General features: G+C 38.8%; 1 protein-coding gene across 1 annotated transcript; it reads left to right on the forward strand.

Annotated features, from left to right (window-relative positions):
- The first annotated feature begins 469 nt into the window (after positions 1–469).
- On the forward strand, positions 470–988 carry LOC120077370 (uncharacterized mitochondrial protein AtMg00860-like). Its single transcript, XM_039031254.1, has one exon. The coding sequence runs from the start codon at positions 470–472 to the stop codon at positions 986–988; it is 519 nt and encodes a 172-aa protein (XP_038887182.1).
- The last annotated feature ends 16,309 nt before the right edge of the window (positions 989–17,297 follow it).

Consider the following 17,297-nt stretch of genomic DNA (forward strand, 5'->3'; position numbering starts at 1 on the left):
CATGCAAGTGCAACCAAGGAAGAATCTGGGTTCAACCTGCCTATCTCTAGTTTCTAGATCGGTTTGAGCTACACAAGAAGAACTAAGAGGTGAGGCCTGACTTCTTGAAATTTAATCCATTTTCTAACAAATTTCATGAAGGAATCTTGAGATAAACCTGATGTTATGTTAATGAGTTTTGAAAAGGAAAACAGAGCACAAAATTTTTGTGCAAATCAGAAGGATCTCTGGTTTTCTCTGATTTTTTGAACATTCTGGGGTGTAGGTTAAATTAGAAGCTTAATTGGGTATGGTTGGAAAGCTTATTTAATTTTCTATAACTTACATGAAGAATTTGTGAGCCAAAAATGAATAGAAGTAGGTTTAATTTCAGAAGAAAAGTAGAGAGTAGAAGAGAAGCACGAATCTGTATTTGCTGTGTTCGGGGGATTTCTGTATAAATCCGTTGGGAATCTCGTTTTTATTCCTCATGAATAGGATCTTCCATCAGTGTGTGATAGTGTTCATCGATGACATACTAGTTTACTCAATTGACAGAAAAGCCCATGAGGAACATCTGAGGATTGTTCTACAGACACTATGTGATAAACAATTGTACGCTAAGTTCAGCAAATGTGAATTCTGGTTGAAACAGGTAGTGTTCTTAGGGCATGTAGTTTCAGCGGACGGAGTTAGTGTTGATCCGCAGAAAGTGGAAGCTGTTGTCAACTGGGAGAGACCAGCTAGTGCAACAGAGGTACATAGTTTCCTAGGACTGGCCGGATACTACAGACGTTTTGTTGAGGATTTCTCACGATTAGCATTACCCTTGACCGCTTTGACAAGGAAGAATGCTAAGTTTGAGTGGTTGGATAAATGCAAACAGAGTTTCCAGGAACTGAAGAAGAGATTAGTGACGGCACCTATTCTGACACTTCCTGTAACAGGGAAGGAGTATGTGATCTATTGTGACGCATTGAGGCAAGGATTAGGTTGTGTGCTTATGTAGGAAGGAAAGGTAATAACTTATGCTTCAAGGTAGTTGAAGAAGCATGAGTGTAATTACCCTACCCATGATCTTGAGCTAGCAGCTATTGTTTTAGCCCTGAAGATCTGGAGACATTATTTATTCGGTGAGAACTGCCACATTTTCACAAATCATAAGAACCTAAAGTATATCTTTGATCAGAAAGAGCTGAATCTGAGACAGAGGCGATGGCTAGAAATGATTAAAGACTATGACTGTACCATTGAATACCATCCGGGTAAGGCTAACGTAGTGGCAGATGCGTTAAGTAGGAAGTCGAGACTTCCAAAGAGTGCTTGTGTGGTATTCAAGCAACCTTGCTATGTGAGTTAAGAGGTTTCAAGGCGGTTGTGACTGCAGAGAGTTCAGGGAGTCTTTTAGCTCAATTTTAGGTTAGGTCTTCTCTAGTAGCAGAGATTGTAAAAAGATAGCCAGAGGATAGTAACTTACAGAAGATGCTTGCAAAGTCCAAGCAAGGCCCAGAGGTAGAATTTGAGTTGAGAGCAGATGGAGCCATAGTTAAGCAGAGAAGACTATACGTTCCGAGTATTAGTGAGCTTAAGGGTGCTATCCTAGAGGAAGCTCACAGTTCAGCTTACGCTATGCATCCAGGAAGCACCAATATGTACGGAACTTTGAAGAAAACTTATTGGTGGCCTGGTATGAAGCAAGAGATAGCCGAATATGTTGATAAATGTTTGATCTGCCAACAGGTTAAACAGTGAGATAGAGGCCAGGAGGACTCCTTAATCCACTGCCAGTGCCGAAGTGGAAGTGGGAGCATATTACCATGGATTTTCTGTTTGGATTACCTTGTACGACTAGTAGATATGATGGTATATGGGTAATAGTAGACAGACTCACCAAGACAACACGGGTTTATACCGATTAAAGCGACGTCTACACGAGATCAGCTAGCTAAGCTATACGTCGACAGGATTGTGAGTCAGCANAAGCGACGTCTACACGAGATCAGCTAGCTAAGCTATACGTCGACAGGATTGTGAGTCAGCATGGAGTGCCAGTGTCCATAGTTTCAAATAGGGATCCGAGGTTTACTTCTAAGTTTTGGCCTAGTGTGCAGAAAGCAATGGGAACAAAGTTGAAGTTCAGTACAGTGTTTCATCCCCAGACAGATGGTCAGTCAGAGAGAACCATCTAGACCTTAGAAGATATGTTGAGAGCATGTGTCCTTCAGTTTAAGGGAAGTTGGGATACCCACTTATCACTTATGGAGTTTGCTTATAATAATAGCTATCAATCTAGTATCGGCATGGCACCCTTTGAGGCTTTGTATGGCAGACCATGCAGAACTCCTGTGTGCTGGAACGAAGTGGGAGAGCGAAAGCTAGTTGGTCCTGAGTTGGTACAAGTTACGTCAGACAATATTAAGTCGATTAGAGAGAACTTGAAGATAGCTCAAGATCAACAGAAGAGCTATGCAGATAAGCGACGAAGAGACTTAGAATTCCAGGTTGGAGATCAAGTTTTCTTAAAATTATCTCCATGGAGAGGTGTTCTTCACTTTAGGAGGAAAGGTAAGTTGAGTCCTAGATATATTGGTCCTTATCGAATAACAGAACGAGTTGGACCAGTAGCCTATAGACTTGAGTTGCCAGCAGAACTTGCTAATACATGATGTTTTCCATGTGTCCATGTTGAGGAAATATATTCCAGATTCGTCACATGTGTTGCAAGCACAACCGGTTGAGCTGAAAGAAGACTTGAGTTATAAAGAGGAAGCGGTTCAGATCCTCAACAGAAAGGAGCAAGTTTTGAGGAACAAAACGATCCCACTCGTGAAGATCCTTTGGAGACATCACAGAGTGGAGGAGGCAACCTAGGAGTCAGAAGACCAGATGAGGAGGAGTTATCCGACACTCTTCACCTAAGGACTTCTAAATTTCAAGGACACTCTTCACCTAAGGACTTCTAAATTTCGAAGACGAAATTTCATATGGGGGAGGTAATTTGTAAACCCGAGACTTTCCTTGGATTATTTGCTCTTGTCGCACATTGTAGGATGTTGGATTTAAGTTATTGTTGTTCCATTGTTGAAGAAAAATGGCAAAGCTTTTGGTTGAGGTTGTCTTTGATAATTTTGGAATTTATTAATAAAGAAAAGAAAAGAAAGGAAATAAATAAAAAGAAAAGAAAATAAAAGAAAAGGGAAAGGAAAAAAAATGAAAGGAAATGGAAACTCTATTTGGCGCTTAAGGGTATTAAGTTAGAACCCACCACCGCCTAATTCATTTCAGCCCATTTCTCCATCATTTCCCATCATATTTTCAGAGAATTTTGAGAGAGAGAGTGAAGGAAGAGGAAGAAGGAGCTTGCTGCAGGTTGGAGGTTGAAGAAGGGAGGAAAAGTTCATGCAAGTGCAACCATGGAAGAATCTGGGTTCAACCTGCCTATCTCTAGTTTCTAGATCGGTTTGAGCTACACAAGAAGAACTAAGAGGTGAGGCCTGACTTTCTTGAAATTTAATCCATTTTCTAACAAATTTCATGAAGGAAGTTTGAGTTAAATCTGATGTTAAGTTAATGGGCTTTGAAAAGGAAAACAGAGCAAAGAATTTTCGTGCAAATCAGAAGGATCTCTGGTTTTCTCTGATTTTTCGAACATTCTGGGGTGTACAGGTTGAATTAGAAGCTTAATTAGGTATTTTTGGAAAGCTTATTCAATTTTCTATAACTTACATAAAGAATTTGTGAGCCAAACATGATTAGAAGTAGGTTTAATTTCAGGAGAAAAGTAGAGAGTAGCAGAGAAGCACGAATCTGTATTTGCTGGGTTCGGGAGATTTCTGGACAAATCCATTGGGAATCTCGTTTTTATTCCTTCAAGTAAGTTGTAGAGGATTCCAAAATGAAGAGTTTGATATATATTATATTAATTTTGGTCAAGTATTGAGGAAGTTATGAGTGTTGGAAGTTAGGGTATTGAATCTGGAAAATCTGGAGAAAAAAAAAGTGTGAAGTGTGATTTTATTTCTAGAATTTAGAATTCATGAGCATGGAAAGACAAGAAGATTTATAGTTCTGATGCTCGGTTTTGGTTTGTTTGATAGGCCAAGAGGAAATAGGTCGAGTCTACAGACCAGGGAACTAGCCAAGACTGTGAGTGACAAAACGAATTTCAAAAATGATTTCTAAATTGTAATTTATGCTTAAATGGTTTACATGATTGAATATGAACTTATGAATGATACATGATTTCTATGAATGGTTTCAAGCATAATTTTTTAGCTTAGTTTTTCTAATGAGGTTTATATACGAGCACGTGATTATTGAATTCCTGAAAAGTAGTTGAAACGATATCATTTAAAGTAAAGTATGTATTATCGAGTACTGTTAAAAGATTTTCAGTTTTTCATGAGTAAGCTTGAGTTTTACGAAAGATAAAGATAAGCAGGCATGTTTTAATATTTTCATGTGGTTTTTTGAGACTTTTATTGACTACATGACTGAGATATTGAGCCTGAGACTATATGGTACTGTGCACACAAGTTATGTTCCATTGTTGACGTTAAGTGTTCTCCGTGACAACGATGTTGTCGTGAGTGCTGGACGGGCCTCACTACAACAAAGACGATGGGAGTGCTGGGCGGGCCCCACTACATCGCAGAGCTAGTAAACGTTGGTTGTACTGGGCGTGCCCTACACAATGTTGATTTGTCATGTTAGTTAAAAAGTTTTATATACTTGATGTGTCTTGCTAGATTTTATTAACGTACTTGCGAAATATTTGAGGAAGCTTTTATCGTTACATGTTTATGTTTAACGCTTTGATTGAACAAATTTATACGTTTAAAGGTTTATCACGTGTTCTGATTTGCGGATTTACAGTTTTAAATTAGTCACTCATTGGGCTTCATAGCTCACTCTTTCAAAATGTTTTCCCACTTATCAGGTAGAGATCGAGCTCCCAGTGCCTGATAACTGCCAAAGTCTGTTTTCTGCTAAAAGCTTCCAGATCAAGCTCCATACGTGGATGGAGTTGTACATTGTATCTGTTTGTATTGTAATTGTCTTTGTAAGAACTGGATAATTTGTGGTTGTGTAAGCACTAGATGTCATGGTTGTGTAAACCCCAGTTGGATATGTTTTTTGTTGTGATATCTTTATCAGGTTATTTTCCAAACCGAGTTATGTCAGGATTGCACTTCATGTGTGTCTAAAGATTTTCAGGGGTTCCACTGTGTTGTGTTACATGTAAAGTATTTTATATCTAAGATTAGTATGTTTATCAGGTTCAACATTTCAGCAGGGACAACAGGTAACGTTAGAGGAGGACAATGTCTTTTTGCTTCATGCCATCTCCCTGACTAAGCTAGCAGGTAATTTGGGAGGGTATGTAGCAATATCTGTGGTGAGAAGAGTGCAATTGTCAATCTTTAGTGGAGCGCCCGGAAGTTAACAGATGGTGGATCACGTTACTAAAGAGTTTAGTCAGCTATTCACGTACCGTTAGAGCTTCAAGCTACAGGTCCATAAGATCCCCCTAGTGACTCAATGGATTCAAGTTGAGAATCAGATTTTGGGTTAGTTTGAAGTATTCAAATAGACAAGAGGAAGTTTGATTATATATGATATGATTAAATTGGTTCAGTTATATGTCATATAATTGACATGATGTATGAGATTCATTAATTGGAGGATTTTGATATAAATATGATTTATATCAAGTAAATGAGATAAGGACTATGGTTTAAATGTTACATATGATATGATATTAAAACTATAGGTTATATGTAATGACTCGACCCCCCTAGGACTTAGGTAAGGCCGTTACTAAAATAAATGCATGCATAGAATTTAAAACGACACTCAGTTATTTGAAATAAATACTAATTAAATAAGAGAAGTTCAAAAGACGTTTATTAAATGAAATTGTTAAAACAATTAATAGGGTACCCAAAATTCTTAAAGGCTAATCAAAGACATATAAAAGAAATAATCCTTCGTAATAAATTTTAAACAGTAAAACCAAATAAAAGATTTCAAGATGCGGAAGCAAAAAGGTCTAGTCCAAGTGACACGATCACAAATTCTACTGCGCCATCGCCGATACATCTTTACCTTTTCCTGAAACATCAACATAAGAAAGAATGAGTAAGAAATACTCAGTTAGTAGCCCCACCACTGGGGTCACGCTAGGCATCTATTGTTCCTCTAGATACCCGCATATGGCACATAAACACATGAAATAGACAAGAGACTGAGTCCTATCCTATTGTAGTTAAGTATGCCCACAAAACTGATGAATCCCGAAGGAAACACAAAAATGGTGAATCCCGAAGGAAACACAAAACTGGTGAATCTCGAAGGAAACACAAAACTGGTGAATTCCGAAGGAAACACAAAACTGGTGAATCCCGAAAGAAACACAAAACTGGTGAATCCCGAAGGAAACACAAACTGGTGAATCTCAAAGGAAACACAAACTGGTGAATCCCGAAGAAAACAAAAAACTACTGAATCTTGAAGGAAACACAAAACTGGTGAATCTCAAAGGAAACACAAACTGGTGAATCCCGAAGAAAACAAAAAACTGGTGAGCATCTAACTAATCAATGAGGATATTCACACAGTTTCAACGTTCAAAGAATTAACACTGTACAATTCTAAAACATACATGAAATCCTTGGTACCATGGCTCTATCACATATAAATAATCCTCAACAACATATTATACAACATTCATGTAAACCTTACATCATAATTCTACAACATACAAGTATGCCTCAACACCAGCAGATCAGACATCGATATATGAAAACATATACCATTACATACTAACGATCAAGTGCTTAGGTGTGTATTTAAACAATTCAGAACTCATGCCAGAACATACTTTGATTCAGGTCATACTATTAATCAACATGCTAACAATTTACCATGACATACACTCACCATGCTAGCATACAACTAAAGCCTGGCCCGTGGACAATTCCAGTGGCAAGATTACTTACCTCAAATAAAGCCCAAAAGTTAAGTCAAGCGAACAAACTCCTTTCTAGCTTTCCACAACTTTTGAATGAGATCCTAGAACGTGGACAAAAATCGATCTTAACCTTTAAGCACAAATTTTAAACATTAAACCATTCCCAAATTAACAGCACAACTTACCCAAAAGTGGTTTGACCAAGATCACCTCAAAGTTCTAACACCAAAATTTTGTTGGAATCAAACTCAAGTCTCGCGTCTAAATTCAAAACTTCTCCAAAACTTGAATCTAAAGCCCAAAGGGTAGTTTGTTCCAAATTGTCTTCAGTCTCTCAAATAAATGTCTCAATCTAGGCAATTCAATAATAATGGTTAGAACCTCAAACAAATTCCAGCAACAACATTTTAATTCAATCCTTCCAAGGCTTAATATACTTACCAAAATGTTGCTTCGTCCAAAATTAGTTTCAAACTCAAATCCGTTTGCGAACCCAATTTAATCCTGCGCAATGCCTGACAACACACTTCAACCTTAAAATTCCTTCAATGCTTGAATCTATGGCCCAAACATAATGGGTGTTAACAATTTTAGCCAAAACCAACTAAGTAACCAAAATCTTCAAGAAAATTCTAAAAGACTCATATCTTACCCAAAACTTCACCACAAGCAAAAATCCGACAAACGGTAGCGAAAGGAGGCAGTGACCAACGGAGATCGGCGGCTGGGCTGGCGGCGTGCGAACGGTTAGCAGCGGAACTAGATGGATCGAGCGGCGTGAGGGCGAAGCAAGCGGTGGCGACTCAGATGGCTCCTCCGACTAGTGAGATTGGTGCGGCACGTGGCGGTCAAAAGCTGGAGTGGCGGTGGCGCAGGCGACTGGCTTGGCTCGTGCGGTTTACGGCCTTAGACGGCTGGTAGAGGCAGTTTGAACTGACAGTCTTCGACGACTCGGACTGGCAGCGGCGAAACTCTCATGGCTAGAGGCGGCGAGCTGAAGGGCGCGTGAATGGTAGGAAAAAAATTGGGGGAAAGGGTTTCGGTGTGCGTGAGGAAGAAGACAAGTTCCCTTTTTATTTTATAAAATAATAATAATAATAATAATAATAATAATAACTAAAAAGGAAATAGTATAATTATATTTAAATCATTTCCTTATTCCATTTTATACTATTTAATTCCTTTCCTTTTCAAAAGAAAATTAATTCTTGCCATTAATTTTCAAATTGAATTTCAAAATTGAATAATTTTCACGGCAACACTTAAATTCCCACACTTATACTTGAAGTCCAAAATTCCAAAAAAAAACCCGCCAACTAATGAAAATTACTGAAATTTCAAATAATAAAGTTGCTGAAATTACATTATTACTAAAAAAATGTGTGGGGTGTTACATTATAAATATAATATGATAAGTTAGTTATTATATTTATTTATAATTAAAACAATTATGAGATAATTATCGGTAGTTTTTTCTTTAACCGTGCATGAAAGTGGGAGGTTATATTCAGTTTTCATAACTGAAGGATAAAATGAAAAATGTTTTTCATTTTGTAAATTATCACTTCATTAAGTACACTGCTAATCGTTTAGCTCACGAGAGACTACACGACAGCCTTAAAGTGTTTGTCTAAACGATCGTGTACACACACCATTCTCTAAACTACTGTGTAGCTTTTTACTAAACGATCGTGTGGCAAACGAGATTCACTAAACGATTGTGTAAACGATCAAACATTTTTTTCTAAACGATCGTGTACCTGCTGAGATTTACTAAACGATCAAGCACCACAGTCTATATGATAGACAATATACTCTTCCACTTGCTTGATCGTATAGTGTGATCGTAGTTTCCTCTAACCCTCTACCAAATTCATAACAGAACCCACATCTCCTAGATTTTCATTCCGAGAATACCAAGGTTACTGAGTGGTGGTGTCCGAGAGGTTACTTGTTCGTGGAGAAGTTTGTTCACGATTGACCTGACGATTGGGTGGACAATCGTAGACACAACGAGAGGTAGCTGGTCCAAGTTCTTAATGAGAGTGAGAAATCTGTGAAAGAAGAGTTCTTCAAAGGTAAGTCTCTCACTCCTTTTGTATTTAATTTCTAAAGCATGTTGTAATTTGTTATAAGATGCATAACTAGTTTGTATGTTTGTGAATGCTTGTAATTCTGTCACAATGAATTTGGATTGATCGTACTTCCGCTCACGGGTTCTCTTTAATAAGAGATCCTTCAAATAACCTATAAATTCATCATTTTAAGCACATGAGTGGTATAGAATTTGGGGATTTATGTACTAAAACTCTACTCTTTTCAAGAGTGTTTAGGATCCGAGACTAGCGTTGCTGTAACCACCCCTGGCCCAAGCAAAGATAATTTATTTTCAACGATCCAAGACTTGTACCACAAACGCAGTAAAGTGGTAAGATTGGGGCCAAATCCATAGAGAGAATGTTGAATCAACATAGGACAGTTTATGAATTCCACTTAAAAGGGGGTTTTATGATTTTTTGTTTTTGTTTTATAAAATAAATTTACAAACAAATAGAGAAAAATGAGAGTTAGCACAAAAAAGGGTTGAATCAAATTGAGGGGAAAATCTTGGGATTAGTTTGTATGCTTTTTATTTTCTATCATCAGGCACTAGTTAATTTTTTTAATTATATGAACCCCTCAACCTATTAGAGATTCTAATAGCACTAATTCAGTTTAAAACTTTTCCTTCTTAGTGACATACAAGTTAAAACTGAAAAGCATTAAGAAAGGGTTCAATTGTTGAGACATACTATAAGTTGGAAAGCCATATCTTATAGCATGATTTATTTGGGAAACATTATACTTGGGCATATATGAGCTTGGTCAGAAAAAGTCTAGACCCTAAACATGCGATCCTAATATGTACAACTTAATCAATCAATAATGCATATGCTAGAATGATTTTGCATACAAGAATTTCAACAAATTAATTTGTCAGAAAAATTCATCGAAACTCTATTAATAATAAAATGAATCCACCCAAAGGGTTCACAACAATTGAATAAATTAAACTAGTAACCTTCAAGAATCAAGACATACAAACTATCCCAAGAAAATTACCTAGCCTTTAAAAGGTATATTGGAATTACAATGATCGAAAGAGAATCGAGGCTGACTATGGCGACAATTGCTCAGCAATTTGACTTCAGTGGCTCCCAAAACTGAAATAATCTCTTAGATTTTACTCTACTCGGAGTTGTATTTCAGTATGAACGAGGTGTCTTAAAGGCTGACCCCGAGCATGTTATTTGTAGATTTCGTGCAGTGTCACAATATTGTGGCACAAATGGAGAGTGTCAAGGAGGCGTTGCAACGGTCCCTCGAATGCTTGGTTGCGCCGCACATGGCACCAAATTCTCATCAATCGTAGCAGCATCGCAATGCTCTGAAGGAGCATTGCAACGCTAACTGTTCTATCTTTAGGCATTAGAGTGAAGCGTCAGGATGCGTTGCAACAGTGGCGATGATCCAACTCTGAGCATCGTGATGCTTGGGCCAGCATTGCAACGCTGCCCTGTACCTGATGTTACTGCCTTACAGTGTCGAATGAGCGTTGGACTTAGGCTATTTGAAGAGACGTTGCAACACTAGAACAGAGTAAAATTGTCATTTTGTATCTCAGCTCAATTTGGTGCATTTGAATCCCGGTTTTTCTTTCCTTTTTGCTTGATTCATCATCCTTGCAACATACTTGCTCCATTGGGTTAATTATCCTACAAAACTGAAGGAAATCCGATAATGAGGATTTCCATGAACAATGGAAAGATCATTCCAAATTATAATCATGTATGAATATTACAATTATAGTCGTAGAACAAAACAAATGGTTATGCATTCATTACAGAAATTACAGAATGAAAATACAAAGAATCAAAGAGAAACTCTACGCACGTGGTAGACTCATTGCCAATGCTTCTTGATCACGACTACCGCACAGCAACCTCGAACACTCGAACAACACAAACCGCTGCACAACACGCACATTGCACCTCGAACTCAGTGATCACCTCGGTCACAACACCCCAACAGCACGAACAACCTTCATAGAACCTCGACGATATCAAGTGAGTATGACACCACCAAGAAGGCTACCTTGGTATTCTCGGAGTGAGATCCAGAGGGTGGGCTCTGTGTGGACTTAGTTGGAGGCAGAAAGGGAGGATTCAACAATCATATAAACGACTTGAGCAAGTGGGAGATGGCTGAAACCTATCGTATAGGTTGATGCCCAATCGTTTAGCAAAAGCTAAGCATCATCTAGCAAAAGCTAAGCGATCGTTTAGCTCATCGCTTAGCTGTGTGTCTGTCACCTACAAACACTACACAATTGTTTACCTTTGTCATGCTGTCACTTAGTAAATGTATTTACTTGACAACTTCCGTGAGATTCTTTTCCGAGAGAGAAAATCTCAAAATCAATTGTTCAAAATTTACTAAAATTAGGAAAACAATTTTTTCTTTTATCTCACGGTTACCATGAAACACCAATAACTCCCCACTCAATTGGTTATTAAAAGAAAAAGATTTAATTATCCAATAATTAATATTATTATAAATATAAATGATAACCAACTTATCATACTATATTTACATCATATAGTTTTAATATTTCATCTCATGAAACATATAAACCATAACTCTTTTCATTTCCATGGTACTTAATGTAAATCTCATTTACATTAATCCTTCACTTGATGTATCTCATACACCATACCGATCATACATATATAATCGACTTACCTCTTGTCAATTTGAAATTCCAAATCAACACCAAGAACTGATCCTCAACTGAATCCATTGAGCTACCAAGGGACCTTATGGACCTGTAGTTCGAAGCTCCAACAGTACGTGAATAACTAACTAAACTCTTTAGTCACGGGACCCATCATTCGTTTAACAGCCAGGCACTCCACTAAAGATCAACAACTGAACTCTCCTTACCACGATATAATTATGTGTCCATCTTAACCAATCAACAGTGGACAAACTCTTCACAGATCGCTCGTAAGTACAACTAGGCCAATATACCGTTATGCCCCTGTAGTTACATTCTACAATCCTTAAGTTCCACTAATCCCTCTAATGAACATAGGTCATAATCCTACTATGACTGAGTCCTCTCTTCCAAAGAGAAGTTGTGACCACTATGTTCAAGCCCCAGAATCAGCCCTTAAGGGAGCAATCTTTCTACTTATCCCTGCTTCGGGAAAGGAGTGAATTTCATCTTATGGATTGAGTTCCCAACTCCCAGATCAGACAAGTCCCTAAAAAGGTAGGCATGTTGAGTTGGCAATCTAGCCACTCTCACCCATACTAATCAAAGAACCGCCCTTAAAGGCAGAAGTTCCCAAAACACTCAGGATTGAGGTGTGTCACCTATGGTCGTTTAGGTGAGATGTAAGTCTCTAGCATCAACGACGTTATATACAGAGTCTAGTCATCTCATAATCCGGTCTTATACAAACTCTTTATATAGAACACTGATAACTTGTAGAAATACAAGTTATTTATGCCACCTTATCTAGATATTGTGGCCAAAAGTTAGTAATTATGCACCAATTGTATGAAAATTAGCCTAGTACTGCAATAATTATAAAGGTTTACGATTACCCCACTAACATCAAAAAGATGGAAGACAAGTCGAACTTTACTCTGTTTTGCAGAAGATCAAGTCACCGCTTGCACTCAAGGCTCACGAGAGACTAATCAACGTATCTCTGTCACATTGCGGCCGTCAATCAACAATGAAGATACGATTATAGCAATGACGGCGTAATGCGATAGTCGATCCAAGAGCTGTGCTTTAACTACATGCGGTAATAAAAACAAACATCGCATGCGAACCTATGATCGAAAGATGCAGCTGAGCAATGCAAGAGCTGAGGATTGAGACACGTGTACAACTAATGGTTGTGCAGAATTGACGGTCTGATTTCATAACAGAAGGAATAATATCCCTCCATCTTCAAAATTACCATAACCATGAGTGGGGACTACAAGGCCAGAGTCAAAGATCTACACCTATATATTCCCCATTGATTTCAGAGAAAAGACATGCTACTTGATACGGGGCTAAGTGCTGCTAGATTGTAGGGAAAAGTTTGAGCTGAGTGCTTAAGAGAAGAAATCCAGGAAGAAGACGAGATAAGGCCGAGAGGTGAATCTCAGATCCCACCTGCCATACACCCGATCGGAAGCTCTGTGCAAAGATCCCTACTACTGGTAGAGCAAGCCTAAGAGGGAAGCTCTTCCTACCATCAAATCCATCCTATCCGGTAAGAAGATCTCCATCGAATCAGTGCCAAGACATTGGCACTTGTTTGTATCTGTTCTATCTCCCTTTCATTATATATTTCATGTTTTCTTTATCTATTCATTCACACACCATGTATCAAACGCTTAGTAGAAATATTAAATGTTTTAATAAATTCCATTTACCATTTTCTGTCTATTTTCGTTCACCCATCCAACACTTTCTTCATGATGTCTCTTAACCCCCTGATGAGCAATATGAATCACTAAGAACTTAATCTGTATTAAAGATATAAAATATGTTTAGGTAAAGCATGCTAGACAGCATCTTCACCTGTGAGAGCAGAAGTGAAGGTGTCATTTTGATCCATCAAGAAAAGGTCAGAAGAATGCATTAACTAAAGTGAGTAGTACTTCCAAACATGGAAGCAACCTTGCATTCATTATGTTAGTCTCTGTTTCACCACAAACATGTGGGAGCACGACCGATCATTGAGAGGTGTACACCAAGAGAAGAGCGGGACAGTATTTGTACTTTCAATCTAATTAAGAACTTGTGTTGTTTGTATTATTTGTCCTTCTCTTTCTATCCGATTCATAAGACTTATCGCTGCATCCCATGTCTTTGCATAACTTTCACAGCCAGCCTTAATCCCAACATCTTATACATGAAGCTTGTATCTTGTATCATCTAGCTTAGGTTTACTGTATTTTTATGTTTTTATCGCATCTTTACTGCTTTCCTTTATTTTATTGCAATTTATATACTTATACAAACTCATTTTTAAAGATTGAAAACTTGGTCGCATATATCATGAGCATACCACAATAACCTAAACCAGTCCCCGTGTTCGACCTCGGATCACACTGAGAAACTTGCGGTGGAATTACACTTGGTTCCATCGTAAGGAAACTCGTGACAATGCATGGCATACTACATGAACATCCATAATTAACGCATAACTAGAAGTAGTATCGCATCATTGTGAGCAATTTATATCATCAATCCAAACTCGTTACAAGTTTATGGCGCCGTTGTCGGGGACTTGGTTAACGGTTTATTGTTTGAATATTTTTATGTTATGTGCAGGACAGATCTCTTTGTACTGACTGTTCAACGTAGAGAGCAGTCTGATAGCTTATGAGTGCTAGAGTGATCTGGTAATTCTAAGTGGACCTAGAGATCAAGTGCATTCTTTGCACAGATTCATCAGGGCTGAATTAATTGGTGAAGAAATATGGTTGATGAGAATATGGCACTTGCTGGAAACCAGAGGGGAGATTTGCCAGTGCAAGATCCTGTTTTTCTTACTGCTGACCAGAACATCCCTATGAGGGAATATGCAGCGCCAGATTTCTATAATTTTTCACCAAGGATTTCAAGACTAGTAGTTGAGGGGAATGCAAGCTTTGAAATAAAACCTATCATGGTTCAAATGATTCAGAATGTGGGACAATTCGGAGGATTACAAGGAGAAGACCCACACGCACATTTGACTAATTTTGCAGACATGTGCAGCACATTCTCCATGCCTAGTGTAACTCAAGAAAGTCTTAAACTGTATCTATTCCCATACACATTGCGGGATGAAGTAAAGAGGTGGGCTCAAGCATTAGAGCCAGGCGAAATTCATGGATGGGAGCAGTTGGTTGATAGGTTCATGAACAGATTCTTCCCTCTATCTGTCAACGCAATGAGGCGGAGGGAGGTTTTGAATTTCGAGCAAAAGGTTTATGAAACCCTGAGCACCGCTTGGGTGCGATTTCGGCAGCTAGTAAAAAACTATCCGCATATTGGAATTCCTGATAGTATTTTGATGGAAACCTTTTACAATGGCCTGGACCCATCAATGCAAGCAGTTGTCGACTCCTCTGCAGAGGGAGGATTAATGAATAAGTCATATACGGAAGCAAAGAACATATTGGATCGCATATCGCAACATTCTGACGAATGGATTGATACTGGGCTTGAGGTAAGATGTCTGGAGCCAGAAAAAGTAGAAAGAGCTGATGTGCCAATAGACACAATGAGCGCATTGGTCGAGCAAATGACCACGATGACATCGCTTCTCTAGACAGTGGCTAATCAACAGAGAACTCTTTCCCAAGGAACAACGCAAGTTAATATGGTGACTCATACGACCCCTATGGATTACACTCCATGGGAAGAGGTACATCCAGTAGGCGTCTACCCATGGAATCAACAACCCGTATATGCTATGTATGATGAAGCATTGGGCAACAACCACAACCCTGGTTGGGGGAGTCACCCAATTTTTGGTTTGGATGAGAATCTCAATCAAGAGGGCCATGGTTTCTATCAATTTAGTTATCAAAAGGATCGAGGCAACCCTTCGGTCTTCACTAATTCAGACTGCAACCCAAGTAATTCTCAAGGTACACCACACTGTGACCAACTATTCGCATATGATACCTTTTACAGTACCTCGTCTTTGGAGACATCATTAAAGCATTATATTGAAAAGAGCAAGGCAATGAGACAATCGCAAGAAAGAATTAGAAGATCAGATAGATCAACTTATAAGAGATTAAAGAAGAAAAAGCCTGGTACACAACATGGAAGCTCATCAGGGGTGTTGGGGGCAAGAGGTAAAGAACAATGCCATGCAGTGACATTGTGGAGTGGCAGAACGACAGCCCCCATTATGCCGAAGGTACCAGATGCGGTAATAACACTAGCAGATTTAACTATTGATGATGACCAGATACTGAATAACGGAACCGACCCCAGTTCAGAAGTAAGATTATCTACAAAAGATGAAGCCTCTCAAGACTTGAATTCTCAATCAACGGAACCTCCAACCAATGACACACAGCAAGCACAGGACCTCATCAAGCAGCAAAGTGAACAAGAAACACGGCGGGAACTTTCCCGTCCAGGCTGAAAAAGAAAGATGATAGCAAGTAGTTTCAGAGGTTTCTGGACGTTCTTCGCCAGCTACACATTAATATTCCCTTGATAGAAGTATTAGAGTAGATGCCGAGTTATGTGAAATTCCTCAAGGATATTCTCGCAAACAAGAGAAGGATTGGGGAAAATGAAACAGTTGCACTAACATATAAGTGTAGTGCTTTGTTTCAAAACAATCTCCCTACTAAAATGAAGGATCTTGGGACTTTTACATTGCCCTGCACCATAGAAGGGAAGATGGTCGGAAACGCGCTGTGTGATTTAGGGGAAAGCATAAATTTGATGCCTTTGTCAATTTTTAAGAAGCTGGACATCGGCAAAGCAAGGCCAACCACGATCACATTACAGCTAGCCGATAGATCAATAAAGCTTCCATAGGGCAAGATAGAAGATGTTATCGTGTAAGTGGACAAGTTTATCTTCTCAGTAAACTTTGTTATACTGGATTATGAGGCCAATAGAGAAATTCCTATCATCCTGGGATGCCCATTTCTTGCCACAGGGCGGGCGTTAATCGATGTGCAGAAAGGAGAGTTAACCATCCGGGTCGATGATCAAGAAGTAAAATTCAACGTACTCAATGCGTTGAAGTACCAGGAGATATAGAGAACTACCAATATATCGAAGAGTAGCAGGGAGAATAGTGGCACGAACCCCTGAAGGAAATGGAGGAGAAGGACTTTGGAATCGACGCAATGTTGAAGGAGGATTGCGCTGAAATTCATGCAGAGTCTAATTTTGAACCGCTCAAGTTATCTGAACGGACATCGCAGCGCATTAAGCCATCTTTAGAAGAGCCACCTGTGTTAGAGTTAAAGCCTTTGTTGGTGCACCTAAAGTATGCTTACTTAGGGAGTAACGAAACGTTACCAATTATTATTTCTGCATCATTGAGTAAGGAGAAAGAAGATGATCTCATACGAATCCTAAGAAATAATGCAAAAGCCTTAGATGGACCTTGGCAGACATTCGAGGAATCAGTCCCTCGTATTGCATGCACAAGATTCGTCTGGAAGAAGGAAAGAATGGATCAGTAGAAAGGCAACGCCGTTTGAACCCTGCCATGAAGGAGGTTGTAAAGAAGGAAATAGTAAAATGGCTAGACGTCGGTGTCATCTA

This window comes from Benincasa hispida, chromosome 5 (genome assembly GCF_009727055.1).
Source record: "Benincasa hispida cultivar B227 chromosome 5, ASM972705v1, whole genome shotgun sequence".
NCBI lineage: Eukaryota > Viridiplantae > Streptophyta > Magnoliopsida > Cucurbitales > Cucurbitaceae > Benincasa > Benincasa hispida.

Coding starts and splice junctions, on each gene's coding strand:
- LOC120077370 (XM_039031254.1), top strand. CDS start 470: ATGAATAGGATCTTCCATCAGTGTGTGATAGTGTTCATCGATGACATA.